The sequence below is a fragment of the Schizosaccharomyces osmophilus genome, chromosome 3, assembly GCF_027921745.1.
Source record: "Schizosaccharomyces osmophilus chromosome 3, complete sequence".
NCBI classification, from domain to species: Eukaryota; Fungi; Ascomycota; class Schizosaccharomycetes; order Schizosaccharomycetales; family Schizosaccharomycetaceae; genus Schizosaccharomyces; species Schizosaccharomyces osmophilus.
Window position 1 is genome coordinate 2,245,557 of NC_079240.1, and position 17,768 is coordinate 2,263,324.

At 37.9% G+C, this 17,768-nt stretch overlaps 7 protein-coding genes across 7 annotated transcripts; 4 read left to right on the forward strand and 3 right to left on the reverse strand.

The window, feature by feature from the left end:
- Window positions 1-431: 431 nt before the first annotated feature.
- Window positions 432-4,799, reverse strand: cut4 (anaphase-promoting complex, platform subcomplex scaffold subunit Apc1; the record flags this gene model as incomplete). Its single annotated transcript, XM_056183828.1, has 1 exon — window positions 432-4,799. The coding sequence occupies one exon, from the start codon at window positions 4,797-4,799 to the stop codon at window positions 432-434; it is 4,368 nt and encodes a 1,455-aa protein (XP_056039742.1).
- A 1,347-nt stretch (window positions 4,800-6,146) lies between these two features.
- On the forward strand, window positions 6,147-6,638 carry nat2 (N alpha-acetylation related protein Nat2; the record flags this gene model as incomplete). The annotated part of the gene is made up of 1 exon (XM_056183829.1): window positions 6,147-6,638. The coding sequence occupies one exon, from the start codon at window positions 6,147-6,149 to the stop codon at window positions 6,636-6,638; it is 492 nt and encodes a 163-aa protein (XP_056039719.1).
- Window positions 6,639-6,957: 319 nt separating this feature from the next.
- cct4 (chaperonin-containing T-complex delta subunit Cct4) lies at window positions 6,958-8,541 on the reverse strand (the record flags this gene model as incomplete). The annotated part of the gene is made up of 1 exon (XM_056183830.1): window positions 6,958-8,541. One exon carries the CDS (start codon window positions 8,539-8,541, stop codon window positions 6,958-6,960), a length of 1,584 nt encoding a protein of 527 aa, XP_056039710.1.
- A 369-nt stretch (window positions 8,542-8,910) lies between these two features.
- On the forward strand, window positions 8,911-10,297 carry SOMG_05056 (aspartyl/glutamyl-tRNA(Asn/Gln) amidotransferase subunit B; the record flags this gene model as incomplete). The annotated part of the gene is made up of 4 exons (XM_056183831.1): window positions 8,911-9,054; window positions 9,107-9,343; window positions 9,398-9,895; window positions 9,944-10,297. The coding sequence occupies 4 exons, from the start codon at window positions 8,911-8,913 to the stop codon at window positions 10,295-10,297; spliced, it is 1,233 nt and encodes a 410-aa protein (XP_056039216.1).
- A 1,077-nt stretch (window positions 10,298-11,374) lies between these two features.
- SOMG_05057 (glutamyl-tRNA(Gln) amidotransferase subunit A) lies at window positions 11,375-12,861 on the forward strand (the record flags this gene model as incomplete). Its single annotated transcript, XM_056183832.1, has 3 exons — window positions 11,375-11,591; window positions 11,646-12,471; window positions 12,519-12,861. 3 exons carry the CDS (start codon window positions 11,375-11,377, stop codon window positions 12,859-12,861), a joined length of 1,386 nt encoding a protein of 461 aa, XP_056039493.1.
- An 817-nt stretch (window positions 12,862-13,678) lies between these two features.
- On the reverse strand, window positions 13,679-14,020 carry SOMG_05058 (cell surface glycoprotein; the record flags this gene model as incomplete). Its single annotated transcript, XM_056183833.1, has 1 exon — window positions 13,679-14,020. One exon carries the CDS (start codon window positions 14,018-14,020, stop codon window positions 13,679-13,681), a length of 342 nt encoding a protein of 113 aa, XP_056038911.1.
- A 3,120-nt stretch (window positions 14,021-17,140) lies between these two features.
- Window positions 17,141-17,606, forward strand: tim11 (F1-FO ATP synthase subunit E; the record flags this gene model as incomplete). The annotated part of the gene is made up of 3 exons (XM_056183834.1): window positions 17,141-17,164; window positions 17,219-17,396; window positions 17,539-17,606. The coding sequence occupies 3 exons, from the start codon at window positions 17,141-17,143 to the stop codon at window positions 17,604-17,606; spliced, it is 270 nt and encodes an 89-aa protein (XP_056039425.1).
- Window positions 17,607-17,768: the final 162 nt, after the last annotated feature.

A 17,768-nucleotide genomic window follows, 5' to 3' on the forward strand; every position in this document is an offset into this window, starting at 1 on the left:
AGAAAAAGAAGGAAAATGAAATCTTGTAAAGGGTCTAATCTTGACGATACATAGAATCTAGTAAATACAGTGCGTTCGATGTTATGGCTCTCAAAAATAAAATACGAAAGGTACGAGAAACTTCCTGTTCATATTCAGTAGATTCAAGCACTTACAAGAACGAACTGGATTTATAATACACCTCAATTGCTTAATTTTTTAATAGGCTAGAGTCCATCAGTTGTATGCTCAACTTTTCTTAGCTGCACAGAGAGACTCGAATTTTTGTAAATCGATCACGACTTTGTCGCTGTGTAGAAATATACTAATACAATCCTTTTTTCCGATATTGAGAGTTAGCTACATGTTGAAAGCATCTTTCATTTCGCGAGTGCTATTGCTCTTCCAAACATTGAACCAATAAAATCGGCATTATTCATTCATTATAGTCATTAATCATTATTCGTATTAGAAACAGCATGCACAAGTTCCCAGACTCGAAGGCTCAAGTCTTCAACAAATTCACGAGATAAAAACGAGTATTGACGATTTTGAAACTTTTCCTTCAAGATACCATTCCAGCAAGATTTAAAAAATTGTAACAAAATTTGAACGCTCGTAAGCTGATCATTTGAAAGCTTATTTAACGACATAGTAAGCGATAATTTAGTCGAAAGTGCGCTGTTTGTACGAGATTTGGACTGAGTCGCTTGATTCAATGCATTCTTTGGTCCTTCAAATAAACTGCTCGTTTTCACCAAGTCCCAAATAGGATTAGTGGATTTGTCTATTTGGCTCAGCAAATTTGAAGATTCGCTTTTAGGGTCCGTATCGTCATAAGGCACCAGTGTTAGGATTTGTGATTGTTGCAACAAATCACGATAAGTGGTATTTGCATCGAAGTCCAAATTCAACCTCCAGTGTTTTGAACTTAACGTCGTTATGGAGTGTATACTATCTAAACAAGGTAAAAGGCCTGGTGCTTCAAAATTTTGTATTGTACCATTCTTGTGGCATATTTTCATCGGAATTACGCAAGGCTTCTTCGTTTCCTGATCCCTAGGAATTAAACATCTCTCTTCAACAGCAAGCACCCAAAGGTTCCTAGAAGCTTGCAAATGTGAATGATTATCCTGTGTATTTTTTGCAAATTGGGGGTATAAAGAAACCAATAATGCTGCAATTGCCAAATTACTGTGAGACAGAGAATAGCGACCTTCTCCTAACGTCAAAATTCCAAGTGCCATGTGCGTAGCCATCTGAGCACCATAGTTCGCGGGTTCAATTCTTCCATGCAGCAACCGAAGTCTCTGAAGCGCTTCCAAATCGCAGTATCCTGCCATTACACATGCGACCGAAAGAGCTACTACGTGAGTACAACGGACGACGGTAACAGAGGTGACCCTTTCATCATAAGTCTTTGCTGGTAAACGACAAAGCCGGATAAAATTATCCAAAAAGTTGATAAGAATTTCCTTTGCTTTTAGGTTTCCTGTACCAACAAAACGAAGTCCAAGTGAAAAACAAATGCCACTTATCACATTATACAATAGTAGATCATCCGAAGATAATATACTCTTTTCACGTAAATCAAATTGTGAAATCATTATTTCTGGTATTTGGCTTTTCACCCATTCAAAGTCTGCTTTAACTTCATCCCACATAATCAAATTTTTCCCCAAAACTCGTAAAAGAATAATATCCGGTCGATAAAAGTCAAGTAAATATCTAGATTTCGGAATATCAACTTTGCTGGCAATTTCGACATCGTTTGTTTTTAAGTAGATCAAAACTAGCGCCATTATTGCCCCAGGGGATCCGGTTTCCAAAGATTGGAAAGCAGGTTGACTGGATATGCCCATCTGCAGTCTTGACACTAGCTTTAAATCCGCCATTCCTGGAAGATTCGAGCCTTTACCAAGGTTTATTAATCCCAAAGCGAACCCTGCAGAGAGCTTATAGCCTTCGTTTTTATACTGGTTTTGTTCGGGCGTTAAAATTTCCTCCATGGTAATTTCTGACATTCGTCTATGGCAAGAGTCGTAAAATAGTAGCCCAATTCCCAAAATTCCTGCAGTCTGTGTCAAAGGCGAAATATTTAACTCGCTTGACCCCATAGGTAGTAGTGCCAATACATGCACACTTAACAGTTTGGTAACCTTTGCATCCATTGTGCCGAGATAGGATACTGATAATCCTAAAAGCAGCCCAATGCTTGTAATATCGTGCTTACTAGTTAAGTAGATAAAGGAATGCCATGTAGCTAGTTCTTTCAAATGACCATTGAGTCCTAAACCAAGCAAAAACCCAGCGTGAAAGGGTGAAAGAGTAGTAGGTCTATTGAACATTATCCAGCTGGTATTAACTTCTTTGGACGATCGAGAAACCGTGAGACCTTGAGAGACACCCACATGAAACTCGGGCCATTCTGTTAATGAAGATGTTACAAAATCTTTATCGGGATTAATCAATAAAGTACCAGGGTGAAGATGAACAGTGAATTTGAAAGGAAGAGGACTTATTCGTTCAGTGGGAAGAGGGTTTTTGGTACCATACGTTAGCATGCCAGTTCCTATAGGTATTGCTAGACTTCTTATGCATATTGATTGTGCTAGTTTTTGTTGCATCGTGACTGAACTCAGATCAATATCAAATTGATCAGTCATAACGCTGATCTGTTTGGAATAGCATAGCAACTGCTCAACCTCTGCTAACCGACGGTCCTCACGATAAATCATATCAGCATAAGACTGCTTAGCATGGGCACTTGTGAGATCATTAAGCGTGAAATCAGTCACAGAATTTGTTAATACTCTTATATCCTTGTTTTCTTCTGTTGAAGTAGATAGGAACCAATTCGATTTTTTAGGATGTAGAAAACAATCAACATCCAAACGATTGACAATTTGTAATTCTTCGCTTCCCCAATATCCTGGAAAGTCATAAGCACACATGTCCAAAATAGTGTATAAAATGGATGCAATACCTGAAGGATATCTTTCAACGCGATTCCTTGTTATACCAAGTCGCACCATCTCTTCGACAAAATTATGCAATGACATTTGATCGTTAAACAAGCAATCAAAGAGCTGAAAAATAGCATAGCTTTGAGTGAATAGGGAATAGCATGAACATGGTAAGCCATATACTTCAGGACTGTAAAAGCTTGAGATTTTCTGATGGTAAAGACATTCAATCATCCATTTATATATTGAAGGGAATTCATTTGGTTCCTGAATTTGTATTTGCAATGATACCGGTTCAATTTTACATGTGCCTGAGACATCAAGCTCATAATACTCAGCAAAGCGAACCCAGCCTGTCAAATGACTTAATTGGTATAAAAAGGACACCAAATAATCTTTTCTTGGTTTTGCAGTAACATCTAACCTCAACTCCTCAGATATGAAATGTAGTGATAGACTAATAAGCGGGAGGATCTGTTTAAAAGAAGAATAATCAAATTCTGAGGAAAGCAATATGGCAATCTCTATTTCTTTCTTGAAATGTATTAAAGATGAAAGATTAATCGCTTCCTCCAGGGTATCTGTTGTTTTTGGAAGTTCTCGGATAGGCGAAAAGAAGAAAAAGCATGCTAAAACTGCTGAGAAAAATGCTTCATCATCATTAAGTTTATAAGTAAATAGGGAAAACAAGTAACCGGTGTAGAAGATTTCATATTCACGGAGCGGTAAAACGTGCCGTAAGATAGTAAATGACCAGTTAACAAGACTGTTGGACACGTTTCGATCGACAGAAAGATACCTCTGCTTTCCTTGTGTATCCATCAAATAGAGAGAAGCACCACGGACAGAGAAATTACAAAACGTTCCTTCTAAGGTAAGTGAAGGCGACATGGGGGATTCCAGAGTAACCTTGCCTTTAGCAGAAAGAACCACAATTTTTTGGAAATGTTTGGATTTCAGTGCTGCGATATTGGTAGCATGTAACTGTAAAGAATCAAGAAAATAAGGAGGTTTTCCTTGTACGAGACGGAATATCATCATATAAGCTTTTTGGAGTTCTTTAACAAGAGAAAAGATAACAAGGACTCCATTGACAATAATGGAATCAAATGAACTTACAGAGCTCATGGGGAACGATTCAATATGTGAAAAAACGGAAGAGTATACAAAACCTTCTTCCTCAAATTTGTTGAACATGGAATCATTGGCCGAGTAGTACAAAGACTCTGAGCGTGTGATTTCAGACAGCTTGTCCTTCGAGAGGACACTAGATCTCCGTTTTCCCCGAGATCTCTGACCAACAGTATGCGCATTTGTATCCGAAAATCTGCTTCTCCAAAAAGAAAGTCTCTTTTCTTTCTCATTATGGGTAAGGACGATGTCATTCACAATGTAAACAATGGTATCATGGGCCGAAAGCTTCTTTTTTCCTTCGACGCGAATCAGACTCAACTCGTCTAGAGGCCCGTTTAAACAAAATATGCGCGGCCAACCATCGTCTTCGCTATCAGCATGGAGACGTTCCAAGTAAATACCCTTTGGAGAAGACCAAGCGCTTTTCGTGGAAAACGGAATATTCACAATGTACGTGTCATTATTTTGATCATTAACATAATAAATGTATCCAATATCATCTAGAATAACTACAATTGCCTTTTTGTTTTTATCAAACGTTGTAATCAGTGCCGCTCGCACTTGTTGACCATCCAGGCTGTAATCAAACGTTCGATTCAAATGATCATTCACATAGTAATTTACTGAGCTTCCTTTAATTTCTAAACGTTCTGTTTCGTGTAAATCAAGTATTGCACTAGACGCGGATTCATCAATAATCTCTGTTTTTAGTTCCAGCATTCTTCCTCAAAATCTTTCGAAATCCAATTAGAGCTCTAAAACATGCACATTTCCTTCACAAAAGGAGTTTATTGTCAGTCAAGTGGTGGGATATTAATCGTTTGCGAAAAATGTAAACAAACAACCAACCACCTTGTTGTCGTACAATCGTCCTTTCTTTCCAATTCAAATGGTTTTCTATCTATTTTTCAGTTTATTGTTGTTTCTTTTTTACCTTACTTATTTCCACTCTGTGGTAAATCCCAACTTTGTTTTTGATAGAATTCTCCTTCCATATGTTCCTGTTTATCCTTGCAACGAAATGTTGCGCAAAGTGGTAGAATTTCATAAATGTATTAGAGGAACTAGAACAGAACGTTATACTAAAAAACAATCTAAGTAATGTGAGAAAAAAAACTTGCTTCTATGCAATCGCTTTAGCAGCCGGTATTCACAAATTGAAACCTGTTGTTTTGTGAGTTGGAGTCCTCTTGTAATTCTAGGTTAAAGGTACTTTCAGTAAAGATTTCTTCATAAAACAATTACACAAGTACGCCCTTGTCATCTTTAATACTTTACTTTAATTACAAAGCAGATAAGGCTATTTTCGTTTGCTATCGAATCTTTCAAATCGACTGCCAAACGAATTTAAAATTGTTCAAAACTTGTAGAAAAAAGAAAAAAATCGAGTAAAACAGTAATCCTTTATATGTAAATAAAGCAGCATCTCTCTTCCTCCATTTCTATTCTTGTTTCCAAATTTGTTTATGTACTCCCTTTGTTACCCAGCTTCGTTAAATTCAGCAACCATCTTTTTCGATCCATACTTGGATTCAATTTACTAAAACAAAAATAACCGTTCAAGGAACTTTAATGGATATTGAAACGAGCCAAGGACAACAATCTTCTTCTCTTGAGATTTTGCCCATTGCTGAGGATTCACATTCAACATCTTTACAGACTGAACCAAATTTATCCGCTGGAATTTCATACAACTTCGATTACCGTTGGATTTGTCCTTTCTCAGCCAATTCATTCAATCACTTCAATAAAAATAGATTCTTTTCCCGAGAAACTTTTGTTCAAGCGGTTTTCTCTGCCAAAGAGCAAGTAAACAAACCATCTATAATGGGATCGCTCTCATATACGTAAAACTTCCGTATCTTCAATAAAGATGTCGCAACATATCCGTATTTACAAGGATATAACCAAGATGCTTATTTATCTTATACGAAATAGAAAAAGGCAATTATTGGAAAGACAGCTATTATACCAATATCACTTTAGCATATTTTATAAAAATCGAGCGTTTTTATATCTATTCAGAAATTTCAACTGCGAGGCTTCCTTTTGTAATTCAGCATCTTCATGAGCAGCAACAACTTTTGGCGAAGTTTCCGTCTTTCCCGGTTCTCATGGGTTAAGAACCCAATCCTTCCCCTATATACTTCTCCCGTGCGTCGTTCAATGGCTTCAAATTCACCTACCGGTCGTTTAAGTCTCAGCCAGCGTGTCAAGGATCTTACGAAAAAGTATGGTTGGTGGGCTCTGGGAGTATATTTAGGCATCTCTGCCGTCGACTTTGGACTTTCCTTTGCTCTTGTTCGTACGTTAGGTACAGAAAAGATCGGTTACATTGAACATTCTGTCGTGGGAAGTCTCCGTAGCTTATTTAATATGGAATCCACTGAGATTCCCTCCTCTGACGAGTCTCAAACATATCATTCTAGCATTTGGACTGAAATAGCCGTTGCCTACGGGATTCACAAAGCTTTAATTGTGGCTCGTTTACCCATCACAGCTGCCATTGTTCCTCCTCTGGTAAAGCGGTTCCGAGGCAGAAATATGCGTTTACGATGAAGTGAATGGCAATTCCAAGAAATTAATTTCTAAATATAACAATTTCTAAAAAGATAGAACAAGAATAGCATGAATGTGAATAAAAAGTACCTCTTTTTCCCATACGCCCTCAAAGCACAGTAAAAGCAGATAACAATGCTTTCTCAACTTTCCATGAGGATAGTATTACTTCTATTCCTTTCAGAGTACAGCTCTGTAAATAAAAAATATATGTTCTATTTGAATTGAACGAATACTACAAAACACCAAAATATTTGTGAAGCTTCTTACCAAAACACCAATTTTATATTAAAAATAAAGCAACAATGACACATACATGCTAACGAGCCAATGTTATATCATCAATCTTCATAATCATCTTTGTCGTCTCAGCAGCCAGCTGAATAGAGCTAATATTAACAAGGACGGGCTGTAAGACCTTCTCCTCTAAAATGTCTGTAACAATTCCCTTACGGACATTAATACCAGCAGTTTTCTCACCATTTGCGTGACGACTGCGAAGTTCTGTGACGACTTGAATAGCGCTTAAACCAGCATTTTCGGCGAGGGTAACAGGAATGATTTCTAAAGCTTCAGAAAATGCACGGAAGCAAAGAGCCTCTCGACCTTCCAATGTACGAGCCACATCTAATAGGTGCTGAGCAGCCTCAATTTCTGGGGAGCCACCACCTGGAATCAAAGCTCTTTGTTTAACAAGACAACGAATAACGCATAATGCATCATGAAGAGAACGCTCGGCTTCTTCTAAAGTAAGAAGATTTGCACCTCTGCAAAGAACTGAAACGGTCTTACCGGCGTTCTTAACGCCCATAAATTTGACAATTTTTTCACCCGATGAAGAAGCTTCTTCTACTAAATCAGCATGGCCTAACTTATCTTCATTGAAGGACTCAATATCGGCAATAGGTTTGCAACCCGTGGATTTGCAGATGAACTCTACTTCATCACGCTCGATCTCCTTAATAACCATAATCTTGAGCTTGGCCAAGAAATGAAGAGCAAGATCATTGACAGCATCACGAAGAATTGATTTCTGAATGAGAATGACATTAGCACCAGACTTTTTAATTTTCTTGCACATGTTGAGTAAGTATTGACGTTCTTCTTTCAGAATCTTATCCATTTGACGATAATCATTTACAACAATCTGATTTTCCATATCGGGCTTGGGAGGGGAAAGCTGAAACTGGACGAGAGCGATGTTTGCCTTTTCCATCCGGGACGGTCCACCAGCCGTTTTCACAGCAGTCTGTGTCAATGCAAGGCCAGGAATCAACTCGGTGTCATCAATGATACCACCAAGCTTCTTAACAATACGAATGTCCTTCAAATCGACATTGGTAGCGACGCGGGGATCAATCACCTTCAAGACAGCATCCACAGCAATAGGAGCGAGCAAAGAACTGTATTGAGAGACAATCTTAGAGTTCAGAGACGTGGTAGCAGCGCGTAAAAGTGATTCTCTGTCTGATAATTCAATATTAAGAGAGTTCTTTGTCATACAGTCAACAGTAACTTCAGCGGCACGCTGGAAAGATTCAGCAATCACAGTAGGATGAATACCCTTCTTTAAAAGCTTTTCTGCACAACCAAGCATAGATCCTGCTAAAACTACAACACTTGTAGTACCATCTCCTGCCTCTACATCTTGAGCTGCACTCAAGTCAACGAGCATCTTAGCAGCGGGATGAAGCACTGACAAATGCTTCAAAATGGTAGCACCATCGTTCGTTAACACAACCTCTCCTTTTCCCGTCTGAATCATTTTATCCATTCCTCTAGGTCCTAAACTCGTACGAATAGCATCCGCAACGGAGCGCGCAGCAGTAATGTTCGACAAGCGAACTTCCTGAGGCTTTTCTCGGTCCTGGAATGCCACTTGAGTCGTTGCAGCTTTCGACATTGTTGTTCGTTTAGGAAAGGCAGAATTGAGCTGTTTCTTCAAAGAAGGTCTAAGCTGCAAAATAGTGAATTCAAAAATAGTATGTAAATATACATTACCAAAAATCTTCACAACTCACTATACACAATTAGTACTACCTAATACATCATTAAAAATGTTACCGATGTAGTCTAAACCATCACTACAAAGTCACTACTTACTTTACGGTACTGTAATTCTTTTTATAACTTGATTTGGGAAAATTAGTCGGGACCTCTCATCTCTTAGCTAAAATTACTGTCTGCTAGTTGAGCATAGTAGGTATTTCATGAATTGATTGTATGACGAGATTGAATATTTGTCAACTACTTGTCTAAACGGCCTAACATCATGAATTGGAATATCTGCATCGGTCTTGAAATTCGTTTCCAATTGGCAGCAACGAAGAAGTTGTTTAGTTCCGCATATGTGAAGCATGAAACTCCAAACAGTTCCATTGCTTTCTTTGATGCGGCCCTCCCTGGGTCTATGCCGGTATGATTTTTTGTTGCAGATCGTGGAATTTTGCTAATAATAATTGCGATAGGCATTGAATCCGGAAGCCTTAAGACTTGCCGTTCAAGGAGCGCTGGCACTTAACTGTGATGTTGCGCCGATATGTCAATTTGATCGCAAGCTAGTCTTTCATCCTGATTCATTATCTGGTTACCAGATAACTCAGCATGAGATGCCATTGGGAGAAAATGGATTTATAGACCTTTCTCAAGATTTGGATGGAGTGGAAAATGTTCGCATTCCTATTCAGTCGATACAATTAGAGCAGGTATGGTTTCGCCATATGGTGGATTTTTTTGGAGCTAACAAGGAGAAAAAATAGGACGTTGAAGAATCTGTCCGAATGAAGCAAACTAAAAAGAATTTATTAAATTTTAATCGTGCTGGATCATCCGTGATTAAAATTGTCGTGCCTCCATGTTTGCATGATGAGCAGACCACTGGTGCCCTCATATGTAAATTGCGAATGGTGCTTTCTCATGCAGGACTTTTGTACCATGAAACGGAGCTTGGTGGAATGCATTGTCGTGTCAACATCTCTAGTGGTTCAGCGTCATCTAATCATAAGAATATGATTTCTGGAATCAAGCCATTTCAAATAGAACTGGAGAATTTATTTCTCGTGCAAAATGTGAAGACTGCCATTCAGTCTGAAGTCCGTCGTCAATTTTCACCCGCCGAAGAAAGCAATTCTTTGCGTAACCAAGTGAGAGCTTTTGACGATAAAACTGGGAAAACCTTTTTCCTTCGTGAAAAGTCAGTTTTTGAGGATCATTTATATGTCTCTGAGACGGATATACCGCCCATTAACTTATCTAAGGTAAGTATTTGGCAAAAGTCACCCATACATTTTGCTAACATAGTCCAGGCGTACGTTGAGAGATTGAAACAAGCTATGAGCCCTCTACCTGACGTTCTTTATGCGACACTTACGTCGAAACCGTATATGTTGTCCAATTTTGAAGCTCGCGCTCTTTTAAGTTATGCTAAGGGTTATTTTTATTATACTTCAGTATGGGATATTATCGTCTCTCAAAAAAAGGTCCCCTCCAATACAGCCGATTATGTCCTACGGTCTTTGGCATCTTGCATTTTAACTGTCCTTTCATCAAATTGCAATAAGCGATTGGAGTCAGTTCCACCAAAACAATTAGCTGACGTTATTTTGGATACAGGTTATAAGAAGGGATCTTTCATTAATGTTGAAAGCAGCATTCATTAGATTCGCTTCCATTGCAAGATAGAGGTGTTGTTGCCTACTTGTATAGAAACCTTTTCGAGATTCCTCGAGAGGTAAGGAAGCCCTAGAGAGTGGTTGCTTTGTTGGATTTATAATATAGTTCGAGTTTTACGGACTGGGAAAAATGGATTATTGGGACAATTTTGGGAAAAATGGAAAAACTTTCACTTAATTTTCGACGAATAGGTTATTTGAAAGAAACTTAGAATTCTATATCGAATCAAAATAATTATTTTAACTCATATATCCAGCTTTTACTTATTAGTGGAAAAACTTGGGATTATAGACATGATATTGACAGCTTTTGCTGACCATGCTTAATCGAAGAGTGCCAGTAATGTTTTGACTTTATCTACGAAATTTGAAATTATACCTTGTTGTCTCTAGGTGGGATATAATATATATGTAAAGACTGTATTGGTTTACATAATCATGCTTAAACACTCTAGTTAGTTGCTGAGTTGGGGATCCTGTGTATATGCCTGAAATTGAAGCAGCATAGGAAATCCAACATTCAGTTAGTTATTCATATCTTTACTTTTTGATGAGTTTAAAAACAATGTTTCTAAAGGGTACTTCCTTATAGGGCTAGTCTCATCGAATCAGATATAACGTTCGGCTCATGCTTTTGAGATGCCTTTATGTCTGTAAGAACGACTGTTATTGTAGAGACTGAATTCCATCAATGAGTGGCTTTTTTGAGGCATTGCTAATGGCTGATGCGATTTGAAAGGCTTGAAGCAAGTCAAAGGTAAGAAAGAGCCATTTTCTGATTTATTGCCTTGCCGAATAAATCATTCATTCCTTATGGTGATTTACGAGCGTAAACTCAATGAAATGGATAACTTTTCTGTTATCCAAAAGAGCGTTCTTTAATTCATTTATTCTATCATAATTAAACTTCAAAAGACTTGGAACATTCAATATTGACTTGTAGGTAACAAGCCAACAGGGTAACATAAAATATTCATGATACAACATTGGAAAGTGAATTTTTGCAATATTGAATGGTTTCCGTCAAACCTGTCTTGCAGAAGAAACCGACGCGGTTTGTTTTCAATGGATCAACACATAAAGGAAAAATGCGCATCTTTGGCATCTTTGGATGCCAAAATCAATTCGTTAACTTCTCTTCACACAGCTGAATCTATCCAACATGTAATTAAGGATTTGGATCTCAAAAAGAGTCTTCCCTTAGGTGGGAAGTTGATTACTATAAAAGAAAATATGTGCACGAAATATTGGACAACTTCAGCTAGTTCTGAAATTTTGCATGGTATGAATATGCACGGAATGAGGTTTTCAAAGGTAATCAAAGGCTAACCAACAGACTACGTATCTCCTTTTGAAGCTACTTTAGTGGAAAGTCTCGAAAAGAATGGTGGCGTTATAATTGGCAAGACAAATATGGATGAATTTGCAATGGGAACGAGTACCCATAATAGTTTGCATGGTCGAACAGCATTCCCACATACTGATAATGAATTATACCAGGTTGGCGGAAGCTCTGGTGGATGTGCCGCATCTGTTGCTGCTGATTTAGCTTTTGCATCCATTGGTACGGACACAGGAGGTTCAATACGCCTACCTGCTGCATATGTCGGATGCGTCGGTTTCAAACCTTCTTTTGGAAGGATCTCTCGCTATGGCGTTATTCCATTTGCCCATAGCTTGGATACAGTGGGAATTGTTGCCAAGGACGTTGAAGGAGTACATACAGTGTTTGATGTGCTGAATCAGCCAGATTCTAAGGATGCTACTTGTTTGACGTTACAGTCACGTAAAACTATTGATGATCACTGTAACAAGTATAAATCTACAGAAAAACCTGTGGTTGTCGGAGTACCGACGAACTGGAATATCGCCGAAACCCATCCTGAGGTTTTGAGCAAATGGAACGAATTTCTTTCCGTGTTGAAATCACAAGGCTGTGAAATTCGTGAAATTCAACTACCAAACTCCCTTTACGGTTTAAGCATTTATTCAGCACTGGCTTATGCTGAAGGTGTTACTAATTTGGCTCGGTTTAGCAACCCCATTTTTGGATCTAGATTACAACAAGGTGAATATCCTGATGATGTGGATCCCCGAACCCATCTTATGGGAGTGGAGGTCCAAAAGCGCTTACTAATCGGCGCCTATTCTTTATCTTTTGGGTACGTTTTAGGTAGAGATTCTATTCATGCTAACTTTTCTTGTTTAGAAAGGATAATGGTATAAACCAGAAAGCGCAGCTAATGAGACGAGCTGTTCAAATGGAGTTTAATAGATCTTTTAAAATTCCATCCTTACAGGAGTCAGATCCTTCTGGGGATGTCGACTTTATCGTTACACCTTCCTTTCTAAAGCCAACTCAACCAATTGGAGCAAGTGCTCCTACAGATTTTTTGTCAGACAGCATGTTAGTGCCTTCAAGTTTAGCGGGTTTACCGTCTATTAGTATCCCTTTTGGTAAAATATGCGGTGGACTACCAATGGGAATACAGTTAATTGCTCAGTATGGTGATGATAAATCTCTGCTATCTTTTTCCAGACGGTTTTCTTAATTTATTAAGAAAAGGTTGTTATTTAAAAGAGTATAGAATTTGAGTTATTTTAATTTTTTTAGGATTAATTTCGTTCATTCTGCATAATAAGACGGATTTCGGTTTTGATGGGTAAACTTTGGAAGCAAATATCCAGTATTTGGGTTATTAAAACAATTGTGATAGAATCCTATCTTTCATGTTTACATTGCTAACTTTTTGTTCAAATGCTTACAGCGAACACGAGGTTGGAAAAGGCAATATATAATTTGCAATCATTGTAAGTGAATAAATTATTCTGAAATATCACCGTTGGCCTTTCAATACCCGTTCGCAGACGTTTGATTCAAAAAAAAACAAAATGTTTTTACGGCGGATGAACCTTTTCTTTCCAAAATTTGTACATAAAAGCTTGATTACTTCAGATTTTGAATTCCAACAAGACTCGAGGGTAAGTGTCGTCTATTTATTGAGAGTATCGGACAATCACTTCATTGACTGTGAATAAATCTAGTAGATAAACTAGTTTCGTGAGATGTACACATCTTATTACATTGTAGATTCAAAACCAAGTACAAAGTATTTCCAAAAAAATCAAATTTACAGATTGATTCGTCTCATCTGAGAACAAACAAATGTTTTTTCTAACCATAATACTGGATAAGATATTTATATGCTAAGTTTTCATGTATTTTTTATGTTGTTCAAATAACATTTCAATGCCAAGCGAGAGATTCATCTGTTAAACTATCAATACCCATGAGGATCATACCTGAGGAATTATATGAATACAGCGTAACGTAAACCAAAGACAGGGGCGTAATTCTTTATCATTCCATTAGTACCTAAGGGCTTGAGAATCCGGAAAAAGAATACTCTTCGTCGAAATCCAACACCAAGCCGACAGCATAGCAAATTTCCTTTTTAGAGCGATTGTTTCATGTGCACCAATTAATCTTCCATAACCATTCATGTACCGAATACATTCATTTTTAGATAAACGGTCAATATCCTGAATGCAAGTATTCCTTGGCAAATCAAAATCTGGAGAATTACCGTTTAAGAATGGAACTGGTTCAACTGCATAGCCTCTTACTCTCAAGTCCTTGTTTTCCATGCGCAAAGAACGCATGTCCATCCCATTTACTTTGTTCGTTGGTAGCTCTAAACTCGTCTGCATAGTAGTCACGCTTCTTTGCAGATGATTAATTCCTCCTTAAATTATATCAAACATTCTTCTTCCTTCTTCTTTCTCTCTTTGATACTAGAGTGGAGGTTGCTCTTGACCATCAATTGACATTTCTGACCTCTCCCATTCATTTACAATTCTTTCGTAGTTCTTCTCTTTCTCAAGCTTTGTTATATCGTTTTCAAGCTCTCGTCTTCTGGTGATGTCAAGCTCCTTAAAAAACCTTTTCTCTCCTTTGATGATGGTTCAGTCGGTACTGCGACATTTAAATCATTAGAAAACGTTTCAGTCAGTTCGTTCATAATAATAGGCATGCTTCTATGACTGATGCTGGTAGAGGACAGTTTGACATTGCATACGAAACTATAGAAATATACGTTAAGGCAAAATACTCTGTAGAATACGACAATGTAAGTAGAATCCGATGATTATTGCCTTTGGCGTTAAAAGAAGTAGTTGTCAATCCGTTACTAATCTCTGAAGAGAGACATATGTATAGTGACAGCCTGGGAAGCTAATGAATACGTGCGAAACAAGTATACTAGCTTAATAGCAAAATCTTCTGGAAACAGCTGGCATTTATATATTAATGTAAATCGCATAAATAATAAAAGTCATTGTAATGAAATACTCTGAGAACAGAATAATCTATTGTTTCTTTATTTATGCGATTTACAATAATATACCAGATAGTATCATCATTGTAGAATAATTGAAAGCAATATTGGAGATTCAGATTCCTTTGACAAACTTGTACTCTGTCATCGTTTGTAACTGCTATTCACTTTCTTTCGTAATATTGGTAATGTCATTGTCGACAATTATATTACTTGTACTTGTGCAGTTAGCTCCAGCAGACACACTATTTCTCAATTTATTGTGAGCTACCAGAGTTCTATTCTGGGGCGGCGATCGACATTACAGGTGATGAAGGAATATGGGTTACAGATGCAGAATCTGTGAGGACTGATTCCTTCTATTTCCTATCTAGTCAAGCTAGCAGGAGCATGGAAGCAGAAACAAACTTCTGTAAGTTGCTTTACGGGACGCATTACAGGACTTGTCACGTTGACATGGAGCTAGCCCAGGCTCAAATCAGTAAGACAGTCCCTTAAGACGCGCAGGCGGTGAACTATCGAGAGTAGGAATCATAGAGCAAAGAGATTTTTCAACCAGTGGGCTGGAGAAACACACAGCAGTCAAGATGACCATGCGACAAACACGAGCGACCACCAACAATTGGTAAAGTACATCAGACAGCATGGAAACGTGGCACAAATGAAGAGTCATTCGCGTTCCAACTGTAAAGATGACTGTTACGCTTCTTGGGGCAGATTCTTTCCATTACGAAAAGCATGGGCAGATTGAGCACTACGAAGAAATATGTGCGAACAACTCTTCTGATACTGCTGGATACCAATGATGGAACTGTAAGGTATATGGAACACATCTTGATGGCATCATACAGGACATCTGCCTAAAAAACAGACCAGTAGGGTGCAGGTAGTATTAGTAGTTGGCGGGATGACTACGTTAATCTGCCTCGAGTGAATTGAGCTTGGCAAACAACAAAAAGGTTTTCTCATGAACGTTGAGACAGAGAATGAGATAAGTGAAAACCCATCTTGTAATCTGGAATCATAAATGAAAGCCTTTAGTAATAAGATGGAGTGGAATGATGAAGAGAGAATAGCAAGACAAATGAGTCAGAGATGGAATTTGATGACGATTATATACTGGAAGCATCGATGGGCATAGCAGAACTTGTATTTCAAGCATATGGATAAAGGGTCGAGTTATACTTACAACCGATATCTACACTCATTTCGCGAGTCAATGAACTAGCAGAACTATTATTGAAGACCCTTATACAGAAAGTTCAAGGTTTTATTAAATGCTTACTCAAAGTTTTTTTTGATGAACACACATGAAAATTCTCTTGCTTTACTCCTATTCTCTGATTATTTTTTCAATAACAAATTAAAGAAATTCTAATTATCAGAAACTCTATAACGTTTTTGAACAAGTCTATCTCTCAACGAAAGGAAAAATAATGGTTCATTCCTATGCCGACGGAAATTCATGAATATAGAAAACAGCCTTCTCAAAAGCGTGAAAGAAATTTGAAAGGCTACCGGCTATTATCGGCAATCAGAAGTTCACGACATCCTTCTTATTATGTCGCCTCTCCAACATAGAGCAATTCTGGGTTGGCCTCTCCTGCAGAAATCCAAACGCTCGATTTTGTCTCGAGAACAAGATCTTCTGAACAAAATAATTTGAAACATATCTTATTAGAAAATATACATGTATCTGTAAGGCATAACACTCACAAAGCGATTGCCAAGAGGGACCTTATTCAAAATAATTTTACGATAATACTATAGTGTATTAAACTATATTACGACATGAACAAAGAAGCAGACGCAGGAAGAAAATTCCATAAACAAATAACTACTATTCATCATTTAGGTTAGTTGTTGGCTTGTCTACCAATTTAAAATCATTTACAAGTGCAAATGGTCCCGAACGAACTCTTCCTAACCAAAAGTTTGATTGATGACGAGACGACTTGTTCAAATACTTCTTTACCAGTATAACCAGAGACGTTATTACAGTTATTTGATAGCCAATGTCAATCAACTGTTCTAAAGCTTGAGGCCATTCAAGCAATATGATTCCACTTGTATTTTTGTGCTATGTAACTTTGTTCGCCATGACAAAATCGAATTATTCGGCGACGAAAGATGTTTCATCAATCAGCGAATCGCTCGGTTTTCAGCCTGGCTTTTTGAAATTGTTGTAGCTTTTTATTCACATGCTTTCAAGCCGGTTGAATAAGAAGGCTACTCAACTCATTCTACTTATACCGGTATCCACATTCTTCAAGTTCTGTTTATCCAAGTAATAGTATAAGATTATAGCCTCTATTGAATGATATTTATCATAATTATTAGCTCGTAATCCGTTCTCTTATATATCCTCTTAACAAACTTTTATCATACAAAGGTATAAGGCATTTCGTTCCGTCTTCCTATCCTTTTATACCTAGTGGATTTGCTCCCAGCAGACGGGTTCACCATCCCCCTCTCTCCTTTTAGTCCATTCGGAATGATAGGTTCTCTCAACATGAAGGTAAGAATATTGACGCATCAGTTGTTGGGCTTCAAAGGAAGCTAACAAAAGCAGACTTTGCGCTGGTCAGCTTTGGCTGCTGGTTTAGGCATTGGTTGGTTTGAGTATCGAAGCCATGCCAAATGTGAAAAGCAGCATGCAATTGAGCATCAATATCATCAACAGCAACTTTTGATTGAGGACGCCAAGGCAGCTTATGCTCGTAGCAAGCAGCCCGTACGACCTCCAACAGGTAAGATGAAACAAGGTGAGCCCGACATAACGATCTCTAAGAAAGTGAAAAGCGTCTGATTCCGTTGGCTGTCTTTTTGTCTTTCTATTTTCTTTATGGCTCACCGATTTGCTTGTATCTGTATACTAATTTCAATCATTAGAGAGTCCATTGACTTTGGATGAAGATAACGTGGAAGCCTATTTAACTCAACTTGAAAAAAGCGCTTAAGTGGACCTAAACTTCTGTCAAAAGAGTCGTCGTTTTCTATACAAAAGTCCTTCAAACAAACAGTAGTGTCATGACTAAATCAATTTCCATTTTGTACATGCCGTGTTCTTGTTTATAAAATTCACCAAAGCGTTGGAAAGTCAACTAGTTTCACAGTGGTTG